At 43.8% G+C, this 27,604-nt stretch overlaps 1 protein-coding gene across 4 annotated transcripts in view; it reads left to right on the top strand.

The window, feature by feature from the left end:
- Nucleotides 1–1,404: 1,404 nt before the first annotated feature.
- The window catches only part of Rnf19a (ring finger protein 19A, RBR E3 ubiquitin protein ligase), a 38,476-nt gene continuing 12,276 nt past the window's right edge, over nucleotides 1,405–27,604 (top strand). Inside the window, exons 1-3 of one of the 4 annotated variants that reach the window (XM_005072646.4) lie at nucleotides 1,405–1,643; nucleotides 15,576–16,338; nucleotides 24,130–24,338. In XM_005072646.4, coding sequence (XP_005072703.1) covers nucleotides 15,716–16,338; nucleotides 24,130–24,338 — 832 coding nt within the window. In that variant the 5' untranslated portion in view covers nucleotides 1,405–1,643; nucleotides 15,576–15,715. Of the gene's footprint in view, nucleotides 1,644–2,219; nucleotides 2,486–3,614; nucleotides 4,048–15,575; nucleotides 16,339–24,129; nucleotides 24,342–27,604 lie in introns of those variants that run through there. The other 3 variants (XM_013115304.3, XM_013115305.3, XM_013115306.3) reach the window with 3 other exon arrangements.

Raw genomic sequence — 27,604 nt, 5'->3', positions numbered from 1 at the left:
ATCTATCTCTTTCTTAATAGATCCGTGTTGGCCCAGTGAGGAATAGGACACCCTTCCAATTTCTAGAAAGACAGAAAGAGAAAGAAATTGAATCTCTGGGAACTAGGAAGACTATACAGGATGCACAGCTCGAAACCCCTTCCCAGCCATTGCTCCGTCTGTGCTGGAAGGCCATTCTTGCATTTTTTCGTAGGCTTAGTGTATCCTGTAGATTATCGTATATTGAATGCAGTCTTCGGGTAGCATTTAAAGGTGAACACATAATGACTCTTTTAGATGTGTGGTCAAAGATACTGAACCCTAAACTGCCCAGCCCCCCCCCCCCACCCTTTCTTTCGTTTTTTCGAGACAGTGTTTCTCTGTATTGTTTTGGAGGCTGTCCTGGAACTCACTCTGTAGACCAGGCTGGCCTCGAACTCACAGAGATCCACCTGCCTCTGCCTCCCTGAGGCGTGTGTCCCCACCACCAACCGGGCTGCCTAGCCTGTTTCTAACTGGGAACATTTATACTGGGTTACCCAAAATGTCAAGTTGGCTTTGGAAAGATACGGCTCCTTGGTTAGTTTTCTAATTTAGACACGCCGAAATAAGGATGGAAAGTGATTATATTTAGATTGAGCAACAGATGGTGGATGGACATTTTGGCATCCACCACACCCATTTCTCGGTATAGTAAGGAGATGTTCTAAAATCCTCAAAGGAAATAAACCAGGAGCGGATGGGACCTGTTTATTCAACTAGGAATCTATACCAACATTCAGAGTGAAAAATCCAGAGGGGGGTGGTCTAGTGGTGGGTGGGGGCCTGGTGGGGGAGTGAAGGCGGGGGAGGAGGGAGAGGGAGCTGGGATTGACATGTGAGGCAAGCTTGCTTCTAATTTAAATTAAAAAAAGATGAAGCGTGGAACACGGCGGCTGGGTTCAAGTGTCGTTGAATATCTCGGGGATCCATGAGGGCTGAAACAGGACTCTGAGGAGGGAGAGCGTCGGAAACCCGCCTCCACGCCTCGGCTCGCCCCGGCGGCTGCCCACCGAGCGGGTGAGCCGTGAGAAACAAAGGGGTGAACGCAGACAGCCAATCCCCCAGCCCAGAGCGAGCTCCACTCGGGGCTCGGCTCCCGCCGTCCCCACCCGGCACTCGAGGGAGACGAGGTCGGGGTTACCCGAAGGGCGTCGGCCGCCCCTACGGTCCGTGCGAGCCGTGCGAGCCGCAGCCGGCGGGGGAAGGGCGGGCGGGCGAGCGAGCGGGCGAGCCTACGAATCAGCGCACGTCCCGGAGGAGGAGGCAGCCCGGAGAAGGAGGGGCGGGGCGGGGCGGAGGAGGAGATGGGTGTGACGTCAAGACGCAGCGCGCGCGGGGGCGGGGCCAGGCAGGGCGGGGCCGGAGTGGGAGGCGGGGCGGGGCCGGGGAGAATGGCAGTTGCGGCGCTGGTGCCCGGCTGCGGCGGTCCGGCCGGGAGCCCCGGAGGGGGGAGTTCGGGAACGCGCCCGCCCGCCCGCCGCGCTCGCCCGAGCTGAGAAGGTTCCGCCGCGGGGCTGAGGGGCCGCCGTCCCCTCCTTCTCCTCCTCCCCACACGTCGCCCTCCCTCCGGCTTCTGCCTCCGCGGGATGGGCCTGCTCGCCCTCCGCCCTGACGAGCTTGAGGTAGGGCGAGCGCCGGAGCCGCGGCCGCAGCCCCCGGGGGGCCGGGCGCCTCCCTTACGGACGGGGGTGGGAGGCGGGGAGCCCTGCGCGGCCGTCCCCGGGCCCCGACGGTGGTGGGGACTGCGGACTGGGACGAGCGTTCCGGGGCCTCCGAGCGAGCGGACGGGCGGGCGAGTGGGAGCCGAGGGCGGGCGGGCGGCCGCGGCGGGGAGGCGGCGGGGGCGGAGCGCATTCCTGACGGGTGAAATCGGCCCTAACGGGACGCTTTCCGGGCCTCGCCGCGGGCTCGGCTCCCCCCCACCCTCCTCCACACCCCCGGGAGCCCGCAGCCCCGGGATCCCCGGGAGGGCGGCGGGGAGCTCGCCTCCTGGGCGAGCGGGCGAGCGGGCGAGCCGGCGGAGGTCGAGCTCACCCTGCCCCGCACAGGCGCGGAAAGCCGAGCGGAGCGGGGTCTTCCGGGACTCCGCCTCCAGGGTGTCGTCCCCCCCCCCCGCCGTTTTCCCCAGAGTCAGGCCGCTACTTTGAAATTTCCAGATTTTTTTTCTCCCCCCTCTTACGGTCCGGGTTTGCACCCTGCCTCCTTTTTCCATTGCCATTAACGGGGAAGGAGTAGTGTGCAGGGTTCGTTAATCCCGAGACCAGGGAGGAGGAGGAGGATGGCGAAGGCTGGGTACGGGGGAAAAGGAAGGAAGGAAGGAAGGGAGGTTTAATTGGATTTGGTTGTGTTTGCTCGCCGGCCCCGCCGGAGGTAGACGTGCACGGCCGGTGCTGCACTTCGTGTCTGCTCTGCCGCCGGGAACCGGGGTAAACGCTGGAAAGCGCGGCCTTTAAATGCCATGGGGGTAAAATGATAGTTTTTTTTTTTAAATTTGGGCCGGTGCTTTGAGAATATTTGGGTCTTTTCCTCATTCCTTCCCGTGCGTGCGTGCATGAACCTGGCTGTCTTGTGTGTTGCTTATTTTAAACCGGACTCATTGACCCTTTTCATTGTATGCCGTGTGACGATATGCTTGTCTTTTTTTTTCCCCTCCTCCCCTTTCCTTCCGGCTTTGCTGTTAACCGGTCTCGGTGCACATCCTACAGCTTCTGTTTGCAATTCAAGTCATTTCTGTGTTGGCCTGCTTAAGCTTCTGTGACATCGAGCTGCCTTGTCTGTATTGAATTAAAATGTAAATATTTAGAAAATGACGATGACCTTATTTTCCAAATGTTCTCTACTTGGTACATGCAGTTTCTTGGGAAAGGATTTGTTATGAGGTCTTGGGACTTAACTAATTGTGCACAACAAAAACGAGCCTCCCTCCGCTCCCTTTAATGCTCTTTTAAAAAAAATTACTGTGTACAGTCTAAGTTTAAATTTCCTATGACCATGGAAAAGAATTTTAACGTCATTGCAAGGTGTCTTTCTGAGAAAGAGAAAGAATATTATCCCAGGGCTCGAGAACCCCAGTAAGGTTAATTTTGTTTTTAACTGCAGGATTACTTTAGAAGTTGAAGCTCCGCCTATCCCTTAGTAAAGCAGCTTCCTGAAATGCCTCTGCTGGTTATCAGGGTTAGTATAAAGAACTTTTTGCTGTGCTGATGTCCAGCACACGCTGGAATCCAACTTTGCACACGTTTGATTTGCAGAGTTTCTTATGCCTTCTTTAGTATGGAGACACCAGGGTACCAAGTTATTTTCGACTGAAGCATCTGGTAGGAAGTAAATGGACTGACTGGGCGTATTTGAACACAGGCAGTCAAAACAGTGTGTGTGCAGTCGTTGGTGTAACGCACTTGGGAGTCATCACTCACTGTGTAGCCTGGTTGGCCTGGAACTTGCTGTGTAGACCGTGCTAACCATGGACTCCATGAGTTCATGCTCCTCATAGGTTTAAAGCCCTGTGCTCCTTGCCCAGCTGGGAGTCACCATTGTCCTTTAATGGGATATATATGAATGTATAATTTTAGTCAGACCTTTGTGTGGGGCTAGTCCTGAGGGAGGGCCTTGCACTCCACCCCTCTGTGGTTTTTTCTTCTTTCCTGTTTTTGGAAAGGATCTTCTATATTTGCATGGAAAGTCCTGTTTTTTTTTTTTCCCGAATTCTTAGATAATAGCACAGAAATGCTTTGCTTCCAGTCAGCCCTTACCATCAAGTACACATACATTCTCTGGTCACTCGCCTCCCACATCTTTGTGTTAGGGTCTGTTTGTAATTTAGCTGCTCTGCAGGTTGACTTGGGAAAGTTGTTAGAGGCTGACCTGAGCAATGTAGCTAGACCCTGTGGTAAACAATAACACCAGTACCAACACCTGTCATCTGCTGGGTACTCATGACTGAGAAGCACAGTTTCCTGAAGTTTCTAAGAAGGCACAGTATTTGCGGTGACTTGAAAACATCCCTAGTCAAGTGCTTGGCATTGGGTAAGTCACCCATCCTTTGTGTTTCAGAGAATGTTGGTTGTCCTCCAGAGGGTACTATAGGTGACAGTTGTCAGATGCAGCCCTGTTCTTACTAAGTGTGTGCTCTTTCATTGATTTTTATTGTTGAGGCTTCGCTTAAAAACGTGAGCATCTTGGGCTAACAGCCAGAGTAAAGTTGAATTTCTTCTAAGTTACTGTTTGATTGCATATTGCATCCCGTTTGTCCATCTAGTTCTTCAGAACACAGCAGTAACCTGCTTTAAAAGACTCGTGCTCATAGAGGGGACACACTGGCTGAAGCCTTCTGCCTGACTCCTATTCAGCAAGCATTAGTTAGATTACCTGTGGTAGAATATTATTTTAGGGTGTTTTACATTTGTTTATGCTGTGGAACATTTGTTTGATGATGTAAAGATGTGTGACTTTGGTTTATGCTGTATTTGTTTAACTCTGTGAAGCTGTGTTACTTTGCCTGTCTGAAACACCTGGTGGTCTTTATAATAAAAAGAGCTGAACGGCCAATAGCAAGGCAGGAAGAGGAATGGGCGGGATTGGCAGGCAGAGAGGACAAATAGAAGGAGAACCTAGGGGGAAAGGAGGGGGAGGTCCGGGGCCTCACACAGAGTGAGGAGGAGAGGAGAGGCATGCAGGGTTAGAGCAGGAGGCTGAAGCTAGGTGGGGTAATTTAAGAAAAGGTGGCAAGACACAGGCCAAGCTGTGGCGGGGCATTCATAAGTAACAGTAAGACTCCGTGTGTGATTTATTTGGGAGCTGTGTGGTGGGCTCCCCAAAGAGGCTAAAGAGCCAAAAGAGTAAAACACCACACAACAATTACCCGTGGAGAATAACTGAGTTTTCCACATTTAGGCAGTTTCCTCCACTTGAACTAAGAATAGTTTTTCTCTCTTGTTTTTTAAGTCACTGCCAATTCTTTGTTAACTGACAGGTGTATGATGTTGAAACAGCTTGTGAGTAAGCACACCTATGCAGCTAAAGAGTGAAGGAAAATACTCATTGCCTAACACATTTGTGGTGGTAGACTTCAAGAAAGGCATTGCAGTAATCTTAGGAGCTTAAAACTTGGATAGTTGGCTGTTTCTCTATAATTGTCATATGTGATACTTGGCATATGAGAGTGGAAAAAAACACTTTTAAAAATAAAAAATGGCTATTACTGGGCAGGACAGTGGTGGTGCACGCCTTTAATCCCAGAACTCTGGAGGCAGAGCCTGGTGGATCTCTGAGTTTGAGGCCAGCCTGGTCTACAGAGAGAGTTCCAGGACAATCAGGGCTACACAGAGAAACCCTGTCTCACAGAGAGGGAGAGAGGGGTGGAGGGAGGGAGGAGGAGTGAGGAGAGATTACTATATTGCTTTCATTGTTATCAGTAGTATCTGAAGAATTGTATTGTGCTTTTATGTGTGAATGTTTTGCCTGCTTGTAAATCTAGTGTAGGACATATGTGCAGTTTCTGTGGAGGCCAGAAGAGGGTGTCAGAGTCCCTTGGGACTGGAGTTAGCTACCATGTGGGTGTTGGAAATCAAACCCAGGTCCTCTGGAAGAGCAGCCAGTGTTGTTCTTTTTGGGGGTGGGGGTTCGAGACAGGGTTTCTCTGTGACTTTGGAGGCTGTCCTGGCAGTCGCTCTGTAGACCAGGCTGGTCTCGAACTCAGATCCTCCTGCCTCAGTCTCCCGAGTACCGCCTGGCACAGCCAGTATTCTTAACTGAGTTATCTCTCCAGACCCTGAATAGTTTTTAATACTTTGTGTGTGCGTGTGCACCTGAGTACATGTATGTGCACCACTTGAGAGCAGGGCTGAAGGAATTAGAAGAGGGAGTCAGATCCCCTGAAACCAGAGTTCTGTCTGTGAACTGCCTTGTAGGTGTTGGTAACTGAACCCAGGTTGTCTGCAAGACAGTAAATACTCTAGCCACTGAGCTCTCTCCAGCCCAGTAATTTTTTCATTGTTAATTAATTTGGAAGCTATTCGACTACCTTCAAACTATTACATAGTCTTGTTCTCTTGGTGTAATCTAATATTTTGTTTCTTGGATTTTTGAGACGAGGATTTGTATAGTCCAGGCTAGTATCAAAGGAATTTACTGTGTAGTTTGGGATGACCTTGAACTCCTTCCCAGTCCTCCCTCCCACCTCCCAAGTGCTTGTATTACAAACTCACCACCATTCCCAACTAGCATTTTAAAAGTCATTTACTAGAAAATTACTAACTGTTGGTTTTTTGTTTTTTTTACATTTTTGAACATTTCATTTGATGAGTATGTTTGCCTTGGCTACATGTGTGTCTATGTACCATGTGCGTGCCTGGGCCTCTTGAGAGGCCAGAGAGACCACAGATGGCTGTGAGTTGCCATGTGGGTCCTGGGAATCAAATCCCAGATCCCTTAGAAGAGCAGCCAATATTCTTAACTGCTGAGCCATCTATCCAGCCCTGTTGATTAGTTTGGGAAAGGTTTTGCTATGTGAAGTTCTCAATATGAGAGAATCAGTAAGCTGTTTTAACTTAAAAGATAAGTTTGTACATTGGATTTTGAAGCACAGCTTTGTCCAGAATTCCCTTTGTAATTTAAGCCCAAAAGAAACTTGAGAACTGTATCTTTAGCCCACAAAGCTGGAGTTGTCTTCTTAAGAGTATGTACCGTAACATTTTTATTCCACCCCACTCTAGAGACCCCTAAGAGGGAAAACGGCTCTTGTACTGTGAATGCCTAGCATGTTGCCACGTGAACTTCTCAAGTTGAGTCATAGAGAACAAACTAGTTAGACAGAGAGGACCAAAAACCAGGGCAGGCTATTAGGAAACTGATAGCATTAGCAAGAGGCAGAGGTAGGTTAAGTCTCTGTGAGTTCTAGACCAGCCAGAGCTACATAGTGAGACCCTGTCTCTGAAACAGAAAGTTTCTGGATGAGTATCATGTAATATTAAAAACTACTGTATCACAAGACAAATTGTCATTAGTCTGGAATTACAGGTTTATACTTGACAATTTCTAAATCAAGCCTTGTCATTTGTACCTCAGAAGGTTGCAGTCATCATTGTTTTTATGCATGGTCACAGAAGTGTGCAGTAGGTGACGTAGGCTGTGGTGGCAGGCTTTGTTGTTCATGCTGAAGGTGTTAGCTCTTGGTACAGTGTGCAGTGGATAACTTTAGTTTTGACTAAGTGTTTACTAAGCACTCCCATGGACTTCCTCTCCCTTCTCTCCTCTCTCGTTGCTCATATCCCAGACTGACTTGAATTCCTGACCCTTCTCTTAAGTATTATAAGCTGGTATTGCAAACCACGCTTACGTTGTGCTGGGGATCAGACTCTGAGCCGTGAGCGTGCGAGGCACGCCCTACCCACTGATGGACATTCCTAGCCCAAAACGGCTATTTCAGCAGAAATACAGTGTGAGCCACAGCCTAAGATTTCCCAGTGTCAAGAAAGTAGAAGAAATAAAGGGAAACTAATTTTTGTAATAAATTCATTTAGTCCAATACACCCAAAATATCATTTCAACATGACTATGGATGAGTTTCCATTCCTTCATTTCCACAGTAGGATGTAGCTCTAAGAGTAATTTGGATGGCATGTTCCTTTCTGCAGAGATTCTTTGTCTTTTTCATGTCTTGATGTTTTTTAAAACCTGTCTTTTGAAGCCAAATGCAGACTTGGCACTCGCTGTTGCAGGGAGAGGTCCGGGTTCTGTTCTGCTTTGTGTTGTCACATCCCCTCTCCCTGTCAGAGGAGGGAGAGTGTGTCCTTTATGGCACTGGTTAGTATAAACGACTTAGGCATGGGTATTCAGACAAGAGAGCTCTTTTATTAGTAGAGCCTTGTCCTCCCAAAGCTTGAGATAGAACTGAAGAAATCCCAATGAGATTGCTGCAAATGGAGTGCCCTGTTACTTCCTCTAAACCCTGCTCTCTCCCGGGTTTGGAATCGGTTGCAGTGGTGTCCAGGTTGCCTGGAAATCCAGTGGCGGATGCCCTTACAAGGGAAAGACAGGAACTCACAGAAGACATGGAGAAAGAGACTGTGTGACCAGGTACCAAGGTTGGAGTAACACAGGCAGAACCCAAGGATTGCTCGCAGTCAGCTGGAAGAGCGCAGAATAGAGTCTCCCTCAGAGCTGTAGAAGAGGACACAGCCCTGCCTGTAATCTCAACCGAGAAAGTCAATTCCTGTTGACGGCACCCACAGGAAACTAACATGTAATCAGAGGTCACCCGTAAGCCAAAGCTTGGTGCTTCTCCGCCTTTCTGTCCTGTGTCCATTGTAATCCCTTCTTAGAGCTGCCAGCAGAAGTGTGCTAATGCCCTCAGCCCACAGGCTTAAGATGGCCATCCCTTAAGATGTGGTGCAGCTTTCCCTCCTCCATGTCCTCCTCCTGGGGAGGGGTAGGCAAGCTGCTGATAGGGGTGAGCTGACAGGTTCTGCTGACAGAGATCTCCTGCACCGTTCTCTCCCTTCATGTCTCCCCGTACTGCCTCTGTGCCTACCCCTCTAGAGTTACTCCTGGTGATTTCATCCACGTTCTCAATTTTACACGGCACCCAGTAACAACTCGAGAGCACATGTCTAGGCCAGTCTCTACTCCCACCTCCAGCCCTACAAGGAATGTCTGCACCCAGATCGTTTCTGTGAAGGGTCCAGGGTTTGGAACCTGTTAACTGTCTCCCTGTCTTAGGAGACCCTCTCTGTTTCTCAACGGCTGCTTTTCAAATAGTTTAGGTTAATGCCTTTCAGGGGTCAGTAGTTAAGTATTTACCATCTCCCTGTCTGTTAGTATATAGTTTGTTGAGCTAGCCAGAATGTTTTACTCTTTTTCACAGTTGAAGGAGCACTGCCTTCTTTTATAGCTGCTTACTGGTTTCTGATTGATTGGGTAAGATACGTTATTTACAATCATGTGACTAAAAGGACAGCACCATCCGGCTCGACTTCCCGGTCAAGTGCAGGCTTCAGTAGGCAAATGTGGCGGGAGGTGTGAGGCTCTTCAGACATACCTCTCTGGGGAGGCTTTGGCATGTGGGAACAGTTTGTTCTGTTTCTGGAACCGTAGAAAGTATCTTAGGGCAGAAGGTGTATGTGTAGCCTTGGAAAATGGTACTTTTCAAATCTGGAGTGGACTTTAGAAAATGGGTCCTTGTCCATGCTAATTGTTTGTCCTTTTCCCCACGTTTAGAAGTAATGTGAAAATATTTGTTCCATTTTTAATGTTACATCACTAGAATTAGGTTTGTCTAGCTATGTAGATGTAAGAAGACTGAAAACTATTACTTTAAAGAAAAGTATATTTGATAATGCATTCCAAATTTCCAAGTGACTGGTGAGAAGCCATTTCAGGCTGGAGCGGGTCAGGGTAAGAGCTCTGCTGCTCTTCCAAAGGGCCCGAGTTTGATACCCAGCACTCACACCACAGAGCTCACAGCCGGCGTAACTGCAGCTTTATGGCACTCAGCGCCCTCTGGGGACATTGGCACACGTGTAACACACACTGGATGGAATCACAGCAGATAGAAGGGGGCAAAAGGAAAGGTCTAGAACCTTGAAGGTAGAATAATGAAGCTTACAAAGTTAGTGAGACGGAGGAAAGACACACAGAATAAGCGTATTTGGCCACTTGGACAAACTTAAGTTGTCAAATCTATAATTATAATTCCATAAGGAGAGGAGAGTGACATAATATTGCAGTTAAAAACATTAAAAGGAGTGCTTTCTTAATTTGTTTGAATTAATTTAAAATCTAAGAAGTTCAGTCAATCTCAAACAGGGTTAATATAAAGAAAACAGACTTTAGGCAAATCTTAATCATCATTACCAGTTTTGCTGGTTTGGAGTCATCATGGATACACACCTCTGGATATGTATAAGGGTGTCCTTAGGAAGGTTTAATTGGAGAAAGGAGATCTACTCTGAATGTAGGCAGCATCATGAGAAATATCAAGTTAAGCACTGGCATTTTCCTAACCAGATGCAATGTAACCTATATCCGCATGTGAGTGTGTGCGTGCAGAGGCCAGCTGCCTTCTTGCTGTGATGAACTACATTCTTGCACTATGAATCCAAAATAAACCTTAAGTTGCTTTTTTTGGTTGGGTGTTTATCACAGCAACAAGAAAGAAAACCAATATAGTGCTTAACACCAAGGATATAAAGTAATAAACCCAAAGAGGAAAAACCTATCTAGGAGTTAGTGAAAATGCTTCCTGCTGTGAGGTCCACAACCACGAAGTATTAAAGAGAGGTGGGCGGCTGTGGGAAGATGACTCCAGATTGGGGGCATGGACGTGACCACATGGAGAAATGAAGAGCCCCAGAAATGGCAGATATGTCTAAGTTATTCCTGAGAGGACACCATGGCAGCAGCATGGTCCTGTAAAGCATTTTCTTATAAAGGAAAGCGTTTAACTGGGGCCTGGCTTACAGCTCAGAGGGTTAGCCCATCGTCATGGCAGCGCACAGGCAGCCATGGTGCTGGGGAAGGAGCTGCGAGTTCTACATCCAAGTCAGCAGGAAGAGACTGAGCCATGAGACCTAACAGTGCCACTCCCTGTGAGCCTATGGGGCCGTTTTCTTTCAAACCACCGCAAACCAGAGCTCAGGTCATCAGATTGGTGGCAACCACTTTTACCTGTCCAGTCTTCTCATTGGTCCCTCTCTAAGGGTTTTGTAAGCACAAAAAGTACAATAATTTATAAAGGAGTTTCATAAATGTGACAAAAGTCAACTTTTGTATTTCAAAACATCAAATTAAAAATCACATTTGGACAAGGTAAATATTGAATGTTTTCAATTAAAAAAGAGCAAAGTTTCAATGTAAAAACGAGCAAAAACAGATAAAGTAGGATACTTGTAAATGCATTTTTAAGTTTAGTGATCAAAATTGAAGTTAGTTTTTGCTACCCAGAAACTTTTCTGTAATAAAGATATTGATGTGCTTTGAAGGGAAATAAGCTCTAGGAACTACATCTTAGTTGTCTTCTTCAGGTACTTCCTTCAGAAGTCAGAAGTCCATGTCATTTAAAAGATGGTCGGGGATCCACGCTCCAGGACGTGGCCTTATCAGTTAAGCAGTGGGCTGGATGGAGAGACAGTTATTTAGAGGTGACCGTGTATCTTTTGCTTACATTAAAGATTTAGGGAAAAATAAAGTAGCAGAAGACATTATAGAGTTTTACTTATTTTAAATTATATTTTTTGCCGGGCGTTGGTGGCGCACGCCTTTAATCCCAGCACTCGGGAGGCAGAGGCAGGCGGATCTCTGTGAGTTCGAGACCAGCCTGGACTACCAAGCGAGTTCCAGGACAGCCTCCAAAAGCCACAGAGAAACCCTGTCTCGAAAAACCAAAAAAAAAAAAAATTATATTTTTTAGTGCTTGAGAGGCAGAAACAGTTCTGTGAGTTTGAGGCCAGCCTGGTCTACATAGCAAGTTCCAGGCCAGCCAGGGTTACACAGTGAGTCCCCCCCACCCCAAAATTCATTAAGTTACATTTATTTAATTTTGTTTTGTTTTGAGACAAGGTCTCACTGTGTAGCTCTGGCTGTCCTAAAACTCACTATGTAGACCAGACTCACGGAGGTCCACCTACCTCTGTTTCCTGAGTGCTAGGGTTAAAGACTTGGCTGTGCCACTGTGCCTGGCAACATGTAGGATCTTACATAGTGCATTCTGTATGGATCCAGTGGACCTTATTATTGTTACGTCTTTATAGATCATGTTTGAAGTAACTGGAATTTAATCACTATAGAGCAAGTTTTTTTTTTATATGTATGTATATGCCTAAATACACACCCGTGCATGCTTGGAGGTCTGGTAATGAAACCACAAGTCAGATAGTTTCTGAATTTGTTTCTCCATCTGCAAAATGCAAATAATAAAAATGTTTATAGCTAAGATTTGTGAATTGCAAATCATTCAGGAGAGAAAAGCGAGCTGCTTGTGTGCCTGCTTCTGGGGTGATAAGATGAAGCATATCTCCTGAATTTGTTGTTAGGTAGGTCTCTTCTTAATCTCGTTCATATGGCTTGCAAGATGGTTCCTTTTTTTAAAAAGGTGAGTTCTGTTAGGCTATCATTTGCTATGGTTTCTCAATGACACCCTCTATGTTTTGTGAAAATTGAGGTATTTTAAGACAAAGTAACGGTAAATTTTATGAATAAAGGCTTATAGTTACAATTGGTATGTGGGTAATGTTTCTTTAGATCACTAAGGTCCAGATTGTAGCGGGCCGTAGGTGTGGGCCGTAGGTGTTCGCCGCTATGGTGCTACAACACTTCACAACGATCCAAGGTGAAGGGCTAAGGATGTGAATGAAGACAAAGACAGCGGCTCATTCTTACAAGGGGAATGGCGTTTATTTTAACAAGGGTGGAGCCTTATATCAATGGCAGGCATGGTGGAAAATCACCAAGGTCAGAAGCCTACGTTCCAGGGCCTCTGGCAAAGGGTGGGCCAAAAACAGGGATTAGATTTAGACAATAAGGATGGACAGAAAACAGGAACTTGCATGCAGGCCTTACTGGGAGGAGGAGACAAGAAGTGTTTTGCTAGAAGCTTCTAGTCACAAGCAGGTCAGCAGACCCCCAGGGGGAAGGGAGCAACACAGATAGGTAGTGTATGCATTTGTTACTAGTAATAATCTCTGTGTTCTGTACATGGAGGCAAGATTTCAACCGTGAGAGTCCACCACAGTTCTTATTACTGAGGCCTTCCCCATTCTCTGTAGTCCCATGTTTATAGACAATTCCCTTGGGTCGCTTTTCCAAAGGGTAGTCGTTAAATTGTGTGGATTTTAAAAATAAGTCTTGGGTCTAGAGATGTAGCTTAGCAATTAGGAGGACTTACTGCTCTCCTAGAAGACTTAAGTTCCCAGCATCCATGTCAGGAAGCAGGTGGCTACCCCACACACATGCATACACCTCTACACAGTTACACAAACATGCCTACTTTCAAAAAAGCAGCGTATGTAGCATGCACCTTTAATCCCAGCACTTGGGAGGCAGGGGCAGGTTGATATATGTGTGTTGGAGGACAGCCAGGACTACATACTGAGACCTTTTCTCACTAGCCAGGTGGTGATGGTGCGCATCTTTAATCCCAGCACTCCTGAGTTCGAAGCCAGGACAGGTGGAGCTACACAGAGAAACCTGTCTCAAAAACAAAACAAAACAAAACATAAAACTAAGTAAATAATAATTTGGGGCCAAATAAAAATGTCTTACTGTCTCCATATCATAATGAGAAACAGAACATGGTATCCATTGTAGGGGATGGGGTGGCAGAAGTCAACCTATAGGAATTTGTTTTTAAGTGAGTGTGTTTAAGGAAGTGTCTGTAGTGTTAGAGGTTGTTAAGTGAAGTGTGCACCCAAATCACTTTGTCCTGTTCTACAAATGTCTCCTGCCGGATAGACTGCTGTGCAGTTGTCATTTCTCAGCATTCTGTGTCTTTCCATAGTTTATATCTGGATTATAGTTTGTTCATTTAAGTGCCCAGTTGAATACTCAAATGTTGTTTACATACCTACTGATTTTTCAAGGCAGGGTTTTTCTGTGTGACCCTGGCTCGCCTGGAACTCAGAGTTCTGCCTGCCACTGCTCCCAGGTGCCAGGCTTACATGTTATTTTCTGGTTTTACATGGAGATTTTGCTGCTTTGCATTTTTTCTCTTTTACCACTGTATAGCAATAGATAGATTTATTTGCAGTGTGTATTATTGGTTCACTTAAAGAATTAACTTTGTAAGTAGGGTACCTGGGCTTATGAATATTTCTGTTTTAAAGCTTAATAAATGATGCTAAATCAGCCCCCCTTCCCCCACACACATAGTGCTTAGACTTTTCTAGCAGGACATGCGGTGATTCTTTCACTGAACTAATACAAACCCTTTACATCTTTAGTTGGCATCTACCACAATGGTATCTAATGGTTGGGTTTTTATTTCTTTAGTTGTGATTGCTGTTGAACCATTTCTAGTCTGACAAATTTGTGTAATACCCAAAACCTCCTGTTTGAGTCTTTGTGTGGCTCTTAGACTTACATGTTTTCTTACTGGTGCTATTGTATAAAGTCTACTTTTTAGTAAGAAATCTTATTCTTTGCTAAACATATTTCCTACTCTATTGTGTGTGGTCTTGTTTAGGAGTAAAAATGCTCTAGTTTAGTGGATGTTGTTAAACAGTTTCCAAAGTAGTTGCACTATCTTATTTTCTCACCACTAATAGGAGAGTGTTCACCTCTCCATATCCCTGCCAACATCTATAAATAACCAGTCTCTGCGTTTTAGCCATTTACTAGGTGTACGGTGGCCTGTCTGTGTAGCTGTAACGATGATGAATGGTGTTATGCCTTTAAACCTGCTTTTGTGAAGTGCTTGTTATGCCGTCTGTCCATTTTTCTTTTGGGCTGTCTGATTCATGTACTTGTAGATGCTCTTACCTGTTCTGGACACTGTTCTTTAATTAACTGTTTGTGACTTGTGTCTCTTGGACTTTCTTTTGTCATTGCCATCTTTTATAATTAATACTTGTAATGTTCTGTATAAAAAAATCTTTTGTTGAAATATTCTTTTTGTCTCCTAAAAGCTTCTCTACATTGAAATTTTAGAATTTGCTGTAATTGAGTTTTTAAATTATTTTATTATTGCTTGTATGTTCTGTTCACATGGCATGGCGTATGCTTGAAATTGAGAGGAAACTTTCAGGAGGCATTTCCCTCCTCCCCCCATGTGTGTTCCAAGAATAGAAAGAACCCAGGACATCAGGATTGTGTAGCATAAGTCAAATTCCTGATCCCCTCTCAAATAATTTTTAAAAGACCATTTTTAATGCTCAACGAAGTCACCTTTGTGAAAAATCAAGTGTAATGGGTGAGGTGTTTGTTGTTGGTTTCTGTTTTTCAAGTCAGGGTTTCTCTGTATTGTTTTGGAGGCTGTCCTGGAACTCACTCTGTAGACCAGGCTGGCCTCGAACTCACAGAGATCCACCTGCCTCTGCCTCCCGACTGCTGCAATTAAAGTTGTGTGCCACCACCCAGCTAAAGTGTGGTGATTTTATAAGACCATGTTCTGTTGCCATCCTGATAACATACCACATTGCCATAATTATGAAGTTATAGTAAGTGGTTGTTTCTGGAATGTAAGAGACCCTCTACCTAGAATGTTTTTCTTCAAGATTATCATATAAGCTATTCTTAGCTTTTTTGTGTCTGCATGTACATTTTATTCCTAATTAAAAACAAATTAAAATAGGTGAGGAATCATTTAAGTCAGTGACAACAAGATTCATCTAAGACTTTTGTAACAATTGTTTCAGTTCAAGTGTAAGGTCTTTTATTAGGGTTAAAGAATGTCTTCATTGCTATTTCAGCATTCATTGTATATTTTCCTGTAGACTACTGACTTTAATTTTTAAGCTAATGGTTGTAGAGCATACTTGTTAAATTCTTCACAGAGAACCTACCTGTAAGATTATAAAAAACATATACATAAAAATACAGTTTAATTTTTTTTTTTTTTTTAGGAAATCTGTGACAACAGTCTTCTCTAATTGAACTTTTTCAAGATTCTCTGAAGGAGCCAACAGGATTTTTTACATCATGACTTAACCTGAACACAAGAACAACAATAAATTCTACTTTCAAGTATAATGAAGGGCTGTGTATGAGCACTGACCCCACCTCAACTCTAATGAGCATTTTAGACATGAGTTTACATGGGCAGATGGGTTCAGATAGAGATCTCCAGTCTTCTGCCTCATCCGTGAGCTTGCCCTCTGTCAAGAAGGCGCCCAAGAAGAGGAGGATTTCTATAGGCGCTCTCTTTCGGAGGAAAAAGGACACCAAGCGCAAATCAAGGGACCTCAATGGCGGGGTGGACGGAATCGCAAGCATTGAAAGTATACATTCTGAGATGTGTACTGATAAGAACTCCATTTTCTCTACAAATACCTCTTCTGACAATGGATTGACTTGCATCAGCAAACAAAGTGGAGACTACATAGAGTGTCCCCTGTGCCTTCTGCGGCATTCTAAAGACAGGTTCCCCGATATAATGACATGTCACCATAGATCTTGTGTGGATTGCTTACGACAATACCTAAGGATAGAAATCTCTGAAAGTAGAGTTAATATCAGTTGTCCAGAATGTACTGAACGGTTTAACCCCCATGACATTCGCTTGATATTGAGTGACGACGTCTTAATGGAAAAATACGAAGAGTTCATGCTTCGACGGTGGCTTGTTGCCGACCCTGACTGTCGGTGGTGCCCGGCTCCAGACTGTGGGTGAGAACAAGTCGTTTGCCTTTTCCTAATTTGTTTTACTCTGGGGAGAAAGTTAAGAACGTTCTTGTAGTCCAAAGGACAGTCTTAACATGCCAAGTAACTTACAGAGCAAACATGTTGGGTATATACCACATTAAGTATTCAAGTTCAGAAATCCTAGCTTGTTTGTATGCTGTCTCTGTTAGCTTTCACCTACGTTTTGAGAAGACAACTACTAGTAAGATGGTAGGGGACAGGATTGCATTATAAGTTTACTTGAATTTCCCCATCCATGAGCAGTTTTATTATTGTCATAAATAAACGACTCTTTAGAAAGGAATTTTATGCCACAGCTAGATCAGTGTTTGTGTTCACTGTGAACATTTTCGGGTTTCAAGAATTGTTACACACTGTGTATTAATTAATTAATCTATTACCTTAAGTTCTAAATGACAATGCTATTTCCTCAGCATTTAAAATGAAATAATTTTACGTATGTATTTGATTATTATGTAACTGCAGTCTTTGTGTTGTGCAGTAGTCAGAACTAAGAGCAACCAGATGTTTGCCCTGTGTGAGTAAGTAAAACCCCAGCGAGGAGACAGCTCAGTCGGTACAATGGTTGTTCTGAGTCTATCAACTTTTAGTTTCAGAATTCATTGCCCGAATCCAACTAAGTTTTAAGAAACTTGTTAAAGAATTTTCAGATTGCATCTTGTCTGTATTCTGTATTCCTTAATTTTAAATGGAAAAAGTTAAGTATTTCCCATCTGGGCAAATTAGTGAACCACACGGCTGTCTACCAAAGGTCACCGTATAATACAAAGCATTAAAGAGCTGGGGCTGAAGCGGTGGCTCAGTGGTTAAGAGCACTATAGCCTCTCTTCCAGAGGACCAGGCTTCAGTTCCCAGCTCACAACTGTCTATAGACATCTGCAGTTCCAGGGGATCCAACACCCTCACACCAATGCACATGAAATAAAAATAAACATAAAAAACTTAGTTACTTAATAATTCATGAATTTATTAGTTGTGTAAGTCTCAGATACAATCTGGTATCAGATTTGAATTATGCTTTCCGATACTAAGAGTTTCTATTACAAAAAACTGTCCACTAAAGATACTACATAAAGGGTTAGAGGTGTCGTGACTGAAGTGCATGCCCAGCAACTGTGAGGTCCAGGGCCCTAATCCAGCGCCATGCACACTGAGTATGCAGTCTTTTTTTGGGGGGGAGGGTTGTTGTTGTTTTTTTTTCGAGACAGGGTTTCTCTGTGGCTTTGGAGGCTGTCCTGGAACTCGCTCTGTAGACCAGGCTGGCCTCGAACTCACAGAGATCCGCCTGCCTCTGCCTCCCGATGCTGGGATTAAAGGCGTGTGCCACCAACGCCCGGCTGAGTGCCTACAGTCTTAGCGCCATGCACACTGAGTATGCGGTGCGTGCCTACAGTCTTAGCACTTGGGAAGTGGAAGCAGGACAGTCAGAAGTTCAAAGCCAGCCAGGGCTGTGTAAGACCCTGCCTCAAAAATAAAAGTAGGTAAGGAGGGGTGTATAAAGAAGGTAACTCGCCGGGCGGTGGTGGCACACGCCTTTAATCCCAGCACTCAGGAGGCAGAGGCAGGTGGATCTCTTTGAATTCGAGGCCAGGCTGGACCGACAGCCTCCAAAACAATACAGAGAAACCCTGTCTCGTAAAAACCAAAAAAAAAAAAAAAAAAAAAAAAAAAGAAGGTAACTCTTTACACTGGGCTGGGTCAAGGCTAGCTGAGCTTCAGGTGTAATGGCATTGATGGTGAGTTACACCCTGTGTCTAGAAAACAGGATTAATGAGCAGTGCTTTCAGATGGTATAGATGGTGCCCTGTTTAGATGTGGGCCCAGCTGAGATGCAATTGTGTCCTCCCGAGCCTGTGCACTGTACAGCAAGGAAATAGGTCTCCTCAAGTTAGACATTTTACCTTAACCTTTGTATTATTATTATTTTTTTACATTCCAATCCCAGGACCCCCCCTCCACCCCATAATGTGAGGTTTTCTCTGGCCCTGCTAGGTCCTACTGCCCTTCTCTGCCGCAAACATGCAGACACTATATTAGCTATAAAAACTAACTGCTGGTCTTTGTCTAAGGTTTCTTATTTACTAGCTCAGTCTTAATTATTACCCCATTTCTAATAATGTAAGCATTTCCATGTATCCTTCCCTGACTGGAGATAAGGTCCAGGCCTCTTACTCCCTTGGAGTCTATATCGTGTCTGCTCAGAGTCTCCACAGAGAAGGGAAGAGAAGAGCGATTTCCTGTTTGTTCTTGCTTATATACTTATATACTTATATATGCCTGCTAGGTCACTTCCTACCTGAATCGCATGGCAACTTCTCTTTACTACATTTCCCAGAATTCTCCTTGTCTCCTAGTCCCACCTATCTTGCTTCCCTGTTGGCCAACAATGCTTTATTTATCAACCAATAAGACAAACAAATACAGAACATTCCCCATCACCCCTCCTCTCTTCTTGCTCCCCCACTCTCACCTAACCATCTGCTCCTCGGAGAGGGTGAGGCCTCCCCTAGGAAGTCTACTAAAAGTCTGTTCCATCATTTCATTGAGACAGGACCAAGGCATCTCTCCACCCCACTCCCCTGTGTCTAGGATGATCAAGCTATCTCTCCATATGGAATGGGCTCCACTAAGTCAGTCTGTGCATTAGAGTTAGATCCTGGACCCACTGCCAGTGGCCTCATATATTGTCCCAGCCACACCACTGTCACCTGTATTAAGGGAGTCTAGTTCAGTCTTATGCAGGTTCCCCATTTGTCAGACCTGAGTCAGTGATCTCTCTCTAGCTCAGGTCAGCTGATGCTGTGGGTTTCCCCATCACGGTCTTGACTCCTTTGTTCATATTATCGCTCCTCCCTCACTTTGATTCTACTCCAGGAGCTCTGCCCATTGGTTACTTGTGGATCTGCTTCCATCTGTTTCTGGGAGAGGGTTCTGGCTTCTCTGGGGTTATGGATTGTAGGCTGGGTATCTTTTGCTTTATGTCTGTCTGGGTTACCTCACTTAGAGTGTTTTTTTCTTTCTTTTTAGTTCTATCCATTTGCCTGTGAATTTTAGGATTCATTGATTCTTACCTCTGAGTAGTACTTAATTGTGTAAATATACCACATTTTCTTTATCCATTCTTCAGTTGAGGGACATCTAGGTTGTTTCCAGGTTCTGGGTATTATGAATAATGTTGCTATGAACATAGTTGAACAAATGTCCTTGTGGGGTGAAATGTGCCTCCCTTAGGTATATGCCTAGCAGTGGTATTGCAGGGTCTTGAGGTAGGTTGATCCCTAATTTTCTGAGAAATTGCCATACTGATTTCCAAAGTTGCTATACGAGTTTGCACTCCCACAAGCAATGGAGGAGTGTTCCCCTTTCTCCACATCCTCTTCAGCAAAAGCTATCATTGGTGTTTTTGATCCTAGCCATTCTGACAGATGTAAGATGGCATCTCAAAGTTGTTTTGATTTGCATTTCCCTGATGACTAAGGATGTCTCTCTGCCATTTGAGATTGTTCTGTTTAGATCTGTACCCCATTTTTTAATTAGATTATTTGGTAGTTTGATGTCTAGTTTCTTGGGTTCTTTATATATTTTGGAGATCAGCCCTCTGTCAGATATGGGGTTGGTGAAGATTGTTTCCCATTCTGTAGGAAACCATTTTGTCTTGTTGACTGTGTTCTTTGCTTTACAGAAGCTTCTTGGTTTCAGGACGTCCCATTTATTAATTGTTGTTCTCAGTGTCTGTGCTACTGGTGTTCTATTTAGGAAGCGGTCTCCTGTGCCTATACGTTCAAATGTATTTCCCACTTTCTCTTCTATGACTACCTTAACCTTTTAAGATTCATTATAGCTAATGTTCGCATGAACACATCAAACCCTGAGAAATGATTTCTGTTGTATAGATCGTATGGAGGAAGAGTGGCTTTCAGAGTATCCTTCGTAGACTCTAGGACGTGAGTTACTTAGTGGGGTTTCAGAAACTGGGGCCATCGTAAACTGAGACAGTAAATCCAAGAGCCCACACTTCTGGTTGGTAAACAGCTGTGTATTATCTTGTCACCACACATAACATATTAAACAAAATAAGGACAGACACAGAGGTAGTTATAAAAGAAAAAACAAGAAAAAAATACATGGATAATCTACTCACTTGCCACATTATCTGTTAAAATTGAATACACCTTACAGTAGAGAGATTAACACCAAAAGAAACAAAATAGGAACACCTAATTCAATAAATTCTGTTGTTAAGAAAAACAAATTTGTCAGGCTATGGTGATGCACACCTTTAATCCCAGCACTCAGGAGGCTGGGGAGGGTGGGGCTGGGAGGAGGGGGATGGATCTCTCTGTGAGGCCAGTCTGGTCTACAGAGCAAGTTCCAGGACAGGCTCCAAATCTACACAGAGAAACCCTAACTTGGAAAACCAGAAAAATAAATAAGTAAATACGGTGGTTTTAAAGAATTATCTTTCATTAGTTTGGCTATACAGTAAGATGGTGTTGATGACAGTCAGTAATCTTAACCACAAGGGACAGAAAGTTCCTTTATTTTTACATCATTGTCTGTGCTGGCTTCCTGGAGATTAGGAACGTATTTTATATGTAGCTATTAATGTTACGGGTGTTATACTGGTATTGTATAGAAAACTTTACCCATAACATAAAACTTGTGTGTATAGTTTGAGCATCATGTAGATGATGTTGGGAATCAAACATGGGTCCTCTGCAAGAGCTGTCAGTGATGTTAACCACTAAATTGTGTCTCCAGTCGCTGCCGTCTAAAAAACAAGCAGAAAATTCCCAGCTGATCATAGCCTTAGCCTCTGAATTTCCTCTGGTGTCGCGTTCTGCACCTCTTCTAGCCCCTGAATTCCTTTAGTAAGAGATAGGATATAGATAGATACAGAAGAGGGTTAGAACAAAAGGTTTTCTCCTTTTCACTGAATTACTGTTTCTATGTAAAAACGTCTTTAAATCTGATACTTTCAAGTTGAAAATGAAATATAGATTCTTTCCCCTGCCCCTGGGACTACAGAAAATTGGCTATCCCTTTAAAAAGATGTTTTAATTAGTATTTTTTATTTGTATGGGTGTTTTGCCTGCATGGAAGTCTGTGTACCGCATGTATGCAATGCCATGCATGCAGTGTCCATGGAGGCCAGAAGAGGGCATCATCAGATCGCCTGTGCCTGGAGTTAGACAGTTGTGAACCACCAAGGGGGTGCTGCGAGTCTAACGCAGTCCTCTGTAAGGACAGCCAGTGCTCTTAAACCCAGCCCCTCCTTGTTACCTTAAAGCCCAGGGGAGTGAAATGCTGCTGCATTGCTGTTGTGATTTAAATTGCCATTGGTTCTGTACTGTTTTAATGTAAACACTAACAGAAATAACACGGAATTTAAGATGCAAAGTTTAAATTTGAAGAATTGGATGCTTAAGGGAGTAGTAAGCCAGAAAAGGAGGAATGCCCTGCACAGTTATGCAAATGGTCTCGAAATTTGATACAATCTTATGATTGTTACTTGAATTTTGTTGCCAGTAACAAGAACACCAAAAACTCCCCTAAGTTTCCAGGAAATGTTTTCATATTTTAAAAACAACAAACAAAAAAAGCCAAAAATGTAAATGTAGATTCATTTGATGCTGCTTTCAAAGAGCACTAGAAAGCTCTAGGTGTTAACAGTTCACCTGCTCAGTTGTGTATATATATGCACTTAGTAGGACTAGAGCTGCCCTTGTGTCAACGGTTCACCTGTGCAGTTGTGTATATACATAGTTAGTGGGACTAGAGCCGCCCTTGTGTTAACAGTTCATCTGTGCAGTTGTGTATATACACAGTAGGACTAGAGCTGCCTTTGTGTTAACGGTTCACCTGTGCAGTTGTGTGTATATGCACTTAGTAGGACTAGAGCTGCCTTTGTGTTAACAGTTCACCTGTGCAGTTGTGTATATACACAGTTAGTAGGACTACAGCTGCCCTTGTGTTAACGGTTCACCTGTGCAGTTGTGTGTATATGCACTTAGTAGGACTAGAGCTGCCCTTGTGTTAACAGTTCACCTGTGCAGTTGTGTGTATATACACAGTTAGTAGGACTAGAGCTGCCCTTGTGTTAATAGTTCACCTGTACAGTTGTGTGTATACGCACTTAGTAGGACTAGAGCCGCCCTTGTGTCGCTCACAGTTTGTCCCGCTCCCCCATTACTGTTTTGCGAAGGCGTAGAACAGTACCTCAGCTGCTGTGTAAAGGTACTGGCGTAGATCCGGTGTGTTAGTGACGTTTGTGTTGCTAAGATAAAACACCGTGCCCAGGCACGAGACCGTCTGACCATCTGACCGGCTGGCTGCAAGCAGCAAGCCGAGGAGAACATGGGAATGGTGCGTGGCCTTTGAAACCCTGAGCCCACCTCCAGTGACACGCTCCCTCCTGCAGGACCACACCTCCTCACCCTACCCAGACGGTCGGCACAGCACACTGGGGACTAGCAAGTCCAGAGGCAGCAATTTATCAAGACACTGCCTCAAATTTAAAACAGCAAAACACTTTTAAGGACAATAATACCTCATGTCATTTTCTAACGATGTTTACTTCCCTCCCTCTTTTTCCTTGAACCCTGGCAAGTCATTAATGTAGTTCCCATTTCTAAAACCTTGTAATTTCAAGTGTTACACATACAGAGGCATGTAGTTTGTAACATTCTGAAATTGGCCTTTTTAAACCAGTGTAATTCCCCAGAGAGCGTTTCCATCTTGCTCCTTGTGTCATTCATTCGATTCTTGAGTAGTTGTACATGTTTGCACACAGCTTAACCATTTGCTTGTTGATGAACAGCTGGGATTTTTCCAGTCGGGTTATTATTATGAATCCATCTGCTGTGAAAGTTGATGGGAAGAAAGTTCACTTTTTCTGGGACTCATGTCTAACAGTACACAAATTTAACTTAAAAATTTTAAGTAACTGGAGTATTTACTCAGAGAATAGGCATTAAGGCTAGTCATAAATTTACTCCTTATCTTTTACATGGCCCCAAACACCCTATTTTAGTTCAAATAAAAGTCTGTTTTTATTAAATTATTATGTAACATTGTTTTATTTGAGACAGGATCTTCCCACAAAGCTCTGGCTGTCCTGGAACTCCCTCTGTAGACCAGGCTGGCCTTGAACTCAGATCCACCTACCTCTGAGTGCTGAGATTAAAGATGTGCACACCCACACTGGCTAACATTTGAAAGTAAACAATTTAGAATTTTCTTTTGATTCTCTCTTGGTTAGTCTCATAGATCTTTGCCATTTTCACAAACACAGATCAGTGTTTGTTTTAGGGGAAGATAAGCCAGCTTAACATGGCTGTTCTACATTGTACTTCAGATCTGTGAATAGTGTTTTCGAAGTCCCTATGTGGAATCAAGATACCCTGCTTTTCTTTCTTTCTTTTTAAATTACATATTTAAATTAGAAACAAGCTTGCTTCCCATGTCAGCCTCAGCTCCCTCTCTTTCCCCCTCCACGCCCACTCCCCCCCACCAGCGCCCAGCCCCCCACCCAGCCCCCACTCCGCTCCCCAGGGAGGGTAGGGCTCTCCAAGGGGGGAGCTCTAGAGTGTCATTTCATTCCATTGGTGAGATTGTGTTAGGGCTTATGATATTTTATTAATGCATATCAGAACAGTGTTTTCTGAGTAACATTTAATTGGATGTTACCTGAGTTTTTACTGACTTTATCTTGTTTTGTGTCACATTTTAAATCATTTTCCTTGTTCTTTCAAGTTATGCTGTGATAGCGTTTGGATGTGCCAGCTGTCCAAAGCTAACCTGTGGGCGAGAAGGCTGTGGGACAGAATTTTGCTACCACTGTAAACAGATCTGGCATCCAAACCAGACCTGTGATGCTGCTCGGCAGGAGAGAGCCCAGAGTTTACGCTTGAGAACGATACGTTCTTCCTCCATTAGCTACAGCCAGGAGTCTGGAGCAGCAGGTAGTTTGTATTTTATACTTTGTGTGCGTGTGCGTGCGTGTGTCCTGCGTGCGTTCCTGCGTCCGTGTGTGCGTTGCGTGAAGGTGGGCGGATGAGTGGAGATGATGCCCTCCGTTTTGCTTGTCTGAGACGAGTCTTGTCCGTTTCTGCTGTGATGTCGGGTTAGCTGGCCCGTGGCCTTGCTGTGTGGGCTCTGGGGATTCAGACTCTCACGCTCTGGGAGCAAGGGCTTTCCTCACTGAGTCACCTGCCCAGGCCCTGTCTGATATTTAAAAATAAGTTTTTCGACATACAGACACTGCTTGGTGATTTTAACTTAAAGAGTATTCAGTTTCCTGCCGGGCGTTGGTGGCGCACGCCTTTAATCCCAGCACTCGGGAGGCAGAGGCAGGCGGATCTCTCTGTGGGTTCGAGACCAGCCTGGACTACCAAGCGAGTTCCAGGACAGCCTCCAAAGCCACAGAGAAACCCCGTCTCGAAAAAAAAAAAAAAAAAAAAGAGTATTCAGTTTCCATTAATTACTTACATATCTCTGTTTAATAAATAAAGTGGCTCTGAGATTGGAGAGATTTTATTGTCAGTGACAACAACAAAAAAAAGCCACCCATTTGTGTCTAGACCACTGGATATAGTCTGCATCTATCACTCATAAATACATGACTATAAAACTTGTAAATACACATAGCAAAATAATTTGTAATGTATTACCAATTTACAATTATTTCTGTTTGTATAAGGACCACACAATTAAAAGATTAATCTTTTTATTTAAGTATTTTGTGAAATTTCAGATATATTCAATCTAGCATTAAGGGTATAAAACTCATACCTTACTTAGGAAGACACACAGAGCTTCAAGGTGTCTTTGGGAAGGAAATTAAAAATTACCTAGGAATCTGTAAACTTGTATCTTATAAATCTCAAAAAAGTTTGAAATCTTTTTCAAAATCTCAGACATCTTAATGTTCTTTGAATATTAAAGTTTTAAAAATTTTCTGTTACCAGAATTTTCTTCGTTTATTGTTATCTTAATCCCTAGAAAACATTTTGTTTTGATAATTACAACAGGAAAAATTAAAAATATAAAAATTTGTGCAAAGAAAAGTGAGACTGTCATGTACTGTACCCTGCTTGAGAAAAAGTCTTTTCAGCTTTGAAATGGGTTTCATATTTCATATAATATACTTGGGTTTCATATTTCATATAATATACTTGGGTTTCATATTTCATATAATATACCTGGGTTTCATATTTCATATAATGCACTTAGATTTTTATCCCTATTTGCTTACTGGCTTGTTTCTGTTTCCCCTCCTAGAAATTTGGGGTAGAATACAAAGATGTTAGCAATAATTATAGTAATTGTAGCTAAAGACCCCGAAGGGCTTTATCGCGGTCCTGTTGCTGGAGAGTTAGCAGCAGTAGCCATTGGATATTTCCTTTGAGGGGCAGGGGAGGTGTTTTCTCATCACAGGATGCACAGGCATACAGAGTAATAGAGTGGACCCCAGAACCAAATTTGGGATCCAGAATCGACTGAATTTAAGATCCAGGTTCTCCTCTTCCCCTGTGTGACCTGAACACGGCACTTGTCTCATTTTAAAAGTGAAGACACCGCAGTGCTCATGTCTGTAGGGCTGCAGTGTTTCTCCCCATATATGTTCTTACAATGTTAGACACCGCAGTGCTCATGTCTGTAGGGCTGCAGTGTTTTTCCCCATACATGTTCTTACAATGTTAGACACCGCAGTGCTCATGTCTGTAGGGCTGCAGTGTTTCTCCCCATACATGTTCTTACAATGGTAGACACCGCAGTACTTATGTCCATAGGGTTGCAATATTTCTCCCCATACATGTTCTTACAATGTCAGATATGAAACAACACAGAAATCTGCTAGAGATTGGAGCTTTCGTGAACCATCATTAAATCAAGAAGGAACATTGAAATGACTTGTCATTTTTTTTAAATGAACATTTCAACTTGATAAATAAATATTGGGCTTCCTCCAAGTAGTCACCATGGAGAGTGTATATAGTCCAGTGTAGTTTTACTGTACTGCCTTGCTGGCATAACGAGCACATTCTGCAAAAGTAGTATCAGCTTGACTTGAGTTTGGTTATCTTTAATAAAACTAATGATACCATAGGAGGTAAATGGGGGGTTGGGTTCAGGTATGTGTACAGCTTTCCGATGCTGTAACACAGATTGTTATCTACAAAGTTCACACCCTAGAACTATGTGTTAGAGTTCCCCACCCTCAAAACATTGAAAAATCATGTCGTGATGTTTCACTAAGCTTATGGAGTTTGTGTTTGCTGCATCTTAAGCAGACAGGGTTAGTATGTGTGTATATATATATATACACATATGTATATACACACACACACACACATTGTGTTAGGTATAAAAGCTAGTTTTTTTTATTGTCTACCCTATGTTTAAAATTTGTAATGCAACTGTTAGGTTCTTTGGGTCCTTTAAATCATGATTTATGAATACATTTACATTTTACATTCTAGAAACAATCACTTACCTTTGTCTTGTATTGCTTGGAGCTGTTGCTTTGCTGAGAACAGCTTGGACTGTTAAAACACTGAAATGAGCCTTGCTAATTCTTCAATTAGAACAGCTTTAGATTTACAAATGTACTATAAGGAAACTTGAATTTACTGGTAAGGCAGTTAAACACTGAGCATAAAACTTGTAGAAAGGAAAATAGAATATTAGCTTAGTGTTTATAAAGTAATAACATGCAACAATACTTGAATTCAGTGGTTAGCATTGTAAATACATGTTCTAAACTGCACATACTTAGACGACATAGCTGGCTAGTGATAACCGTTAGGTAACTGCAGGCTGTTGTTTAAAGAACAGCTAGAATTCAGAATGGTGGTGTAGCCCTTACGCTTAGGATTTGTTGACACCTAAGGTTATCTACCATGGCGTGTTTAACTTGGCACCGCTGTGCATTTTGTAACGCATTAGGATACACATGGTTGCACCAACAACACTTGAATAAATGAGCAGAGGGTAAGGATGGCTACGTGCACTCTGAGGAGGTTCTCTGTGATCTACAGTGTTGCTAGCTGGTGTTCCTAGAGCAGAAAGGGGGCGTTTGTGTGCAGTGTCTTACGTGACTATGCAGCCATCACTTCCTGTGGCGCCTCTTCACCGTAGGGCAGCCAGCATCCGGAGTCTGAATCCTCCTCCCTCCTCCTCTCGGCTCTCATTGCTTTGCTACCATGTTTGAGCATGTAACAATCTG

This window comes from Mesocricetus auratus, unplaced genomic scaffold, assembly GCF_017639785.1.
Source record: "Mesocricetus auratus isolate SY011 unplaced genomic scaffold, BCM_Maur_2.0 Super-Scaffold_100023, whole genome shotgun sequence".
Lineage (NCBI taxonomy): Eukaryota > Metazoa > Chordata > Mammalia > Rodentia > Cricetidae > Mesocricetus > Mesocricetus auratus.
This window is presented reverse-complemented; position numbering and strand designations above follow the sequence as displayed.